The following is a 7405-nucleotide window of genomic DNA, read 5'->3' as shown; positions in this document are numbered from 1 at the left end:
GGCAATTCTTACATTAGAGCGCACACTTCTTTTTGTAGTTTATTTTTCTCTTTTATTTTTAACATATTTCCCATTATTTTCTGCACTGGGGGCGGCGGGTCACACGGGGACTACGTGCGGTGACTGTTTGCCTCGTTGGCAAGCTAGTGCTGCTATGGTAACAAGTCCTCCAATGGCAGCTCCGTTTACAAGACCAGCGTGTAACACAGGAAGCCAATCAGAGTGCGCTTTACAAATCTATCCATCAAGCACGGGCACCGACTGCGCTTTATCCAGTTAGATCTGCCCTTTTCAATCATGGCGTGGGGTGTTTCCCTCACTCGCGACGTTCTACGTGCGTACGCCTCTATGGTTCTTAGCGCAACGTCTACCGGAAGTGTCGGCGCTGCGCGTCTCTATGGTTCCTGGAGGAGTCTCCAGTGTCTGGCTGTACTGCTGGTGGGAGAGTCAACCGGAGGGAAAGTGGAACGGGTCGGGCGGGGTTCCCGGAGGGGGGACTACACGAGATAGGGGGCGCTGGTCGCGGCGCATGGGAAATTTAGGGTTCAGGGCTGATACAGGGTGGCATAAGGGCGCTGGAGACTGGGGCGCAGAGATTAGCAGAGCAGTCAGGGGGCAGGGATAGGCTGTGGCAGAGCTTACATTACATCAGTGATACATTGTTGCAGAGCTTGCATTGCTGTGCAGATCAGTGATACGTTGTTGCATTGCTGTGCAGATCAGTGATACGTTGTTGCAGAGCTTGCATTGCAGATCAGTGATACGTTGTTGCAGAGCTTGCATTGCAGATCAGCGATACATTGTTGCAGAGCTTGCATTGCTGTGCAGATCAGTGATACGTTGTTGCAGAGCTTGCATTGCTGTGCAGATCAGTGATACGTTGTTGCAGAGCTTGCATTGCAGATCAGCGATACATTGTTGCAGAGCTTGCATTGCTGTGCAGATCAGTGATACGTTGTTGCAGAGCTTGCATTGCAGATCAGTGATACGTTGTTGCAGAGCTTGCATTGCTGTGCAGATCAGTGATACGTTGTTGCAGAGCTTGCATTGCAGATCAGCGATACATTGTTGCAGAGCTTGCATTGCTGTGCAGATCAGTGATACGTTGTTGCATTGCTGTGCAGATCAGTGATACGTTGTTGCAGAGCTTGCATTGCATTGCAGATCAGTGATACGTTGTTGCAGAGCTTGCATTGCAGATCAGTGATACATTGTTGCAGAGCTTGCATTGCTGTGCAGATTAGTGATACGTTGTTGCCGACCCTGCATAGTTGGGTATCCCACCTCTAGTTTAGGGGTTTGGAGGGGGTGCAGAGCCTCCCTTAGAGAGCAGATTGGGGACAGCGACACCCCCCCCCCCCCCCCCCCATCACCAGGCAGCGCAGGATCGGCGGTCCCCGGGACGATGTGGTTCATCTACGCGCTCAGCTGGCTGTCCCTGCTCATCCAGGTGGCCTTTGTCACTCTGGCCATAGGTGAGTTGTCTGCGGTGTGACTGCCCGAGCTCCGCCATCACCAGGGCCTGGCCGCCGCTTTGTCCACTGGTTGTGTATCAATAAAGCTGATTCACGTACACGCCCTGTGGGCCGGTTCCTCTCCGCTTTTAATAGGTCCGTCTGCTGTCAGTGAATGAAACCATCCTGTTTATACCCCAGGCCTAATACTTCTCACATCTCCACTCCAGCTTCTGTCCTGTGCTGAGTGTTTGATACAATGTGTCGGTACAGTTGCCTCTTTATCTATGGTCTGGAGGAGGTCTCCTGTACATAGGCAGTGTGTGGTGACGCCTCTTGGGGGGTACACAGGTAGAGATACAGGTGTGGAGGTCTCACTGCATTCTCCCGGCTGCTGCTTCTCCTCAGATGAGTAAAGTTCTGCATCTGCTCACCAGTTCTGAGATGAATGATTTCTCCAAAGTACTTCTCGTGTGTGTGTGTGTTCCTGGAGGAGGAGCGTCATGGATGAAGATGAAGATCTCGCGCTGTCCATGTAAACCCTGCAGACAGTCCCCGTCCATCACTGCTCTGTATATTGTATGTTACTTCCTGACATGACACAGTCATGGCCGTGCCGACGAATGGCAGGCGACGTGCTATCGGGTGCCACCGCTCTGAGCACCTGCGAGGACAGGCCAGCTGTGAAAGCTGTGTAGGGATTAGTAGTTGGGACTGAAACGCATCAGCACTAAAGACCATCTCTGCTCTATGCTGAGCCCCAAAATATCTCTGTAAGCTTCATCAGGAGCTCAATATGCGGAGGTTTCCAGATCTATCTAAAATCACCAAATGCCAGGTGTTGGCTCAACTGATATGTGCCGTGGAGAACCTCTTCCTCATCACTGGTTTGATGGGGGAGAAGTTCTTTATTCTCCATCTTTCAGAGATATACAGTTTTGGGACTGCTCTTATAGCTGACAACGTTCTCCAAGGTAATCCTCATCTCCATCCAGTACTAAGAGGAACTGGGTGCTGAGGGTGAACCAAACCTTCTCGCCCACCGGTGATGGAAATGAGGGTTTCTAAGAAGAAGGCAGTCATGCCCTCCGGTCCTTGGTCCATCAGCAAAAACTTTGGGCAAATCATTGCAGACTGCTCACCCAAAAGGTGCCAGGTGCAGTATTTGTGAGCAGCTCAGTGCCACCTGTCTCCTGGGCGTCATCCAGCAGGTGTTTGCCAAGGGAAATAAACACTGGATGCAGAAATAATAAACCTTTACAGTAACACAGACGACTTTAGTCCGGTCAGGTTTTGTGGGTGTCGTTAGTTTACTTCTCGCCCCTGTTCTGACTCTCTGCTGATGTGTGGTCTTGTCTTTCCAGCTGCGGGCCTGTACTACCTGGCAGAGCTGATAGAAGAGTACACGGTGGCCACCAGCAGGATCATAAAGTACATGATCTGGGTGAGTTCATGACATAGACTGGCCAGGACCCAGCAGCAGCTAAATGTCACCGCGTGGTCACCTTGAGCTCCTGGATGTCCTGCAGCTGAGATGTCACATAGACCGATGGGGTGGGGGGGGGGGGGTACATGTAGACCTGAGATGTAGACCTGAGATGTCTCCCGGGGTAAAGAGCTGCTAGTCTAGGTGATTGATGTGCATTCACTGCGGTATTTTCCACCCAGTGAGGGAGGCCCAGGATGTAGAGGCCTGGTGTTGCATTGAGGCCAGGGATTAATGATGAGGCCGATTGTCTGCGGTCACGGGGTAGGTGATGATGCGGATTGTCTGCTGTCACTGGGTAGATGATGAGGTTGTTTGTCTGCGGTCACGGGGTAGATGGTGAGAATGTTTGTCTGCGGTCACGGGGTAGATGATGAGGTTGTTTGTCTGCGGTCACGGGGTAGATGATGAGGCTGTTTGTCTGCAGTCACGGGGTAGATGATGAGGTTGATTGCCTGCGGTCGCGGGGTAGATGATGATGCCAGTTGTTGTCTTCAGTTCCTCTTAGGCAGCATATGATGGTAGGGTTCGTATTTTGCCAGGGTTTTTCCCGTGTATTATGGAATATTAGATCCGAGGTTTACCACGATCGGCTGTCTCCTCTTTTGCAGTTCTCCACGGCAGTGCTCATCGGCCTCTACTTGTTTGAGAAGTTCCCCCTCGTTATGATCGGCGTGGGGCTCTTCACCAACGTCGTGTACTTTGGGCTGTTGCAGACGTTCCCTTTTATTATGCTGACATCTCCGAACTTCATCCTCTCCTGTGGTAAGTGCTCGACGGCTCCTCTGGACATAGATTCCCACAACCTCATCTGTGATGGAGAACGGTGACTGTACAGGGTTTCATCGTCTTCTCTCTTCCCGGCAGCTCTGGTGGTGCTCAATCATTACTTGGCTTTCCAGTACTTTGCAGAAGAATACTACCCGTTCTCAGAGGTAAGTATCTGCGCGAAAGGCAGTGAGTACTCGCCTTGTGGGAAGTCACATTCCTATTTACGGAGTGAACCTGAGGACTGATGAACGTCAGACAGATCACATTTAAAGGGGTTGTCTGATCTGGGACCTTTATGGTGTATCACTAGGTGCGGGTCCCAGCTCTGGAGCCCACTCATATCTCCAGAACTGGGCCCTCGAAGTGAAGCTCTGTCCTCTCTATTCACTACTATGGGGCTTCAAAAATAACCGGGCTATTTTCAGAACTCCCACAGCTATGACTGGAGGAAGGCCACGTGTGCGTGGCTTGGTCCCATTCTGGAGTTAGGGACTCCCACCTGTCTGACATTGATGTCATATTTGCCAGATGGGACAACCCCTTCAAGCAGTTGGGTGTTCGTCCTCCCTCTCACACTCGCCTTACGACACTCCACATCTGTGTGGTATCTGTAGCTTTGTTCATCCTAACCTTCCTAGTTGACAAGCAGAATGCCAGGAAGTCGGTGAGGACTGACACATGCAGCATTTATGGTAGAGTATTTGATCCATATTTAAAGTGTTTTTACATTTTAGGCCAAGCCTAACACAAGGTATCCTCACCTGCCTTCTGGTGCTCCTTTCTGTCTCCCGACCTGTAAGCCTCCAGATGGATGGGGTTATGTGCACCGCTGCAGCCAAAAACTGGCCTCAGCAGTGACATGTCCCCAGCTTGAGGCCAGTCAGTGGTGCACTTGACCCCGTCCATCTGGAGGTCTACAGACGGAGACCAGAAGACCACAGAAGTAAGCTGGGACCGGCAGCGGACAGGCTTGGCTTCAAATCTAAAAATGTGCAAAAACTGGAAACCCTCTTTAAGCCAAGATGAAGGGTGGATTGAAGAAAGACAGAGAGTAGTTTAGTATCTGCTCCTGCAAAATGATGTCCAAATACTGTGTGGTAAGGGTAGGTTCAGGTTTTTTAGAAATGAGATGAGCTGCTCGCTGAGGGTTCGTCACAATCCTCTTGCTCCAGACAAATAAAGCTCAGCCGTGGATTTACTTTTGATCTGTCAAGGACACTGATTGCGGTAATTGGTGTGAACTCTGGGCGGCCGGCCACTATGGCTGTGCCCCCCGCCTGACCTAACGTAATGGTGTGAAAGACAGATGGTGGCGTCACAACCCAGTCATCTCTCCAGGATATAGTTCCCAATAGGAAATGCTCTTCATTTGTTGATGGCCGGGCGGTGACATAATCCCGTGTTATCCGCTTCATCCTCATCAGGCAGATCTCCGCACTGCTGCTCTGGAGCCGGGGGGTCATGTAGAGGGACAGCTCTGTATATGGAGACACACACACAGGGTCTCCAGGATACACGTCATCGCAATGTCTCAGTAGTGCAGCCTCAAGCTTTAGGCCTATAGAAGCTGCTATCATAGGGCATACTGAAAGTACTGGTCCCATAGATGACCACAGCACAGAGACACCCACCAGTCCCCAAAATACCTGGGGGGGGGGGGGTTTGGGATGGAGAGAATCCTCCATCTGATGCCATGTTGTGTTCCCGCACAGGTGCTCGCTTACTTCACCTTCTGCCTCTGGCTCGTTCCCTTCGCTTTCTTTGTGTCCTTGTCCGCTGGGGAGAACGTGCTGCCATCCACAGTACAGCACGGAGGTAAGAGCTTAAAGGGGTATATTCCCATCTCACATCATTAGGATATGCCGTCACTTTATGATAATCGGGGGTCCCAGAGGTGACCTGAGAATAAGGGGGCTGCGGATGCTTCAGAGGAGCCCTCACTAATGTACCTGAAAATGAGAAGCAACCACCCAAGGCAGCCATTTTGGTAGCTTTGGAGATGTGTTTTTTGTCAGTTGGTCACAGATACTATGTATAAGAATGCTATATCTCCAGGATAGGTGATAGATCATGAGTGAGGGTCTCCAAGACCCCTTTGTGAATGGAGCGACCACTGCACTGGCAAGTGCAGTGCTCGGCTATCTCTGGCTATCTCTCCATTCACACAGGGGTGGTCCCGGACAGTCAGAAAACCCCAGCGATCACACATTATTTACTTTTAGTACCAAGTCTGCAGTCTCAAAATCATCAGAAGCTCTGCAGGTCCTTGGATATGGTCTTGTGGCATGTCCTCTCTCACTCTTCTCTGTGCCCCACAGATGACGTGGTGTCCAACTACTTCACAAAGGGCAAGAGAGGAAAGCGCTCCGGAATCCTCGTCATCTTCTCCTTCATTAAGGAGGCCATCCTTCCCAGCCGACAGAAGATGTACTGAGCTCAGGGTCGTGCCGCCATGCTGAATCACACGACGGAGACTGCGGACGGAGCATTGTCTGTGGATCTGAGCGGCGGGATTGGGCGGATATAGGGCATCAGACGGAGGCAGCCTGGCATCTGCAGACGCTCAGCAGCTTTCTCTTGTTAGACCTGAACCCGGTGGATGAACTTATTAGAGACACTATTACAAGGAGGACAACCAACACTTGTACGGAGGAAGACCTTCTAGATGATTTTTTGAATACATTAGTGCCAACAGGTGCCCCTCCCCCCATTTTGATGGTTTTAGCTCCACCCATATATATGTTTTCAGCATGGTGTCTGACAGGACTGGCCAATATTGTGAATTTTCTGCACTTTTACCAGTGCGGTTCCTGTGAAATAAAATCACTATTTCTTACTAGTAATGTTTTCCATCGACCGTGGGGCAGGTACCCAAAGCGAGACAACCCACTAACGGGTTCTGGATTATCGGAGGGCCATACGGTATGGAAAACACCGAAGGGGAGAGCCGTGGCCCCCCAAAAATAAAACTTTCATATTATCTACTGCTATATTTTCCATCTGGCTTTTTTTTTGGCTCAGTCTTTCACATTGTGTGATGGGTGGGGGGCCGCGTGACTGCCTGGACTCCTTCTTTACAGGTCCTTAGACTGGCTAGAGGACTAGTGTGGATGTTCTCGTCCGAGTCACTGCAGACCTATGTGAGAATTTTGATGCATGCTATGGAGGATGTCATCTGTTGATGTCACTTGACTGCAACAACCCCTTTAAAGCTCATTGGCCGGACAAGTCTTGGGTGCATAGTTGGGAGTCTAGTCTTTGTGGAAAGGAAGGGGTTGCAGTAGTCTTGGTGGGAGATGATGAGGGAATGCTGATGTTTGTTCGAGCCCTCTGCTGTGCACCACTGATAACTTCACCCACCGGCTATGATCGGGCATCGGACCAAATAATAGTCCTCTTTCAAACTCATTGTCCTTTGTGGCACTTTTCCTACTGTCCTTATGACCATGGACTTTATCCAAACAGCTTCATCGATCGTAAGGCTGACTCATTGATTTACAGCCTTGACTTCAACTCTCCGTTTCATAAACGATGGCCTTCCGTTCAGCAGATTGACATCAGCATTAATGACTGTGAATGTCGATAATGGATTCGCCCAGGAGTGATCTTCTTAAAGGCTAAGCTGCATGTAAACTTTTAACCTTACGTTTACCCACAATTATTTGATTCCTGCTTTTCATCCGCTTTATCCGTA

The 7405-nt window shown here is 50.4% G+C and overlaps 1 protein-coding gene across 1 annotated transcript; it reads left to right on the top strand.

The window, feature by feature from the left end:
* The first annotated feature begins 396 nt into the window (after positions 1 to 396).
* Positions 397 to 6698, top strand: TEX261 (testis expressed 261). The gene is made up of 6 exons (XM_044294670.1): positions 397 to 1475; positions 2819 to 2898; positions 3552 to 3705; positions 3808 to 3875; positions 5424 to 5526; positions 6030 to 6698. The coding sequence occupies exons 1-6, from the start codon at positions 1406 to 1408 to the stop codon at positions 6143 to 6145; spliced, it is 591 nt and encodes a 196-aa protein (XP_044150605.1). The 5' UTR covers positions 397 to 1405; the 3' UTR covers positions 6146 to 6698.
* The last annotated feature ends 707 nt before the right edge of the window (positions 6699 to 7405 follow it).

This window comes from Bufo gargarizans, chromosome 1 (assembly GCF_014858855.1).
Source record: "Bufo gargarizans isolate SCDJY-AF-19 chromosome 1, ASM1485885v1, whole genome shotgun sequence".
In the NCBI taxonomy this organism is placed as follows: Eukaryota; Metazoa; Chordata; class Amphibia; order Anura; family Bufonidae; genus Bufo; species Bufo gargarizans.
This window is presented reverse-complemented; position numbering and strand designations above follow the sequence as displayed.

Excerpts from the sequence above, each read along its gene's own strand:
- TEX261 (XM_044294670.1), top strand. The coding sequence starts at position 1,406 with ATGTGGTTCATCTACGCGCTCAGCTGGCTGTCCCTGCTCATCCAGGTG. Across the intron at positions 2,899-3,551 it reads TCATAAAGTACATGATCTGG|TTCTCCACGGCAGTGCTCAT; the intron begins GTGAGTTCATGA and ends CCTCTTTTGCAG. Across the intron at positions 5,527-6,029 it reads ATCCACAGTACAGCACGGAG|ATGACGTGGTGTCCAACTAC; the intron begins GTAAGAGCTTAA and ends TGTGCCCCACAG.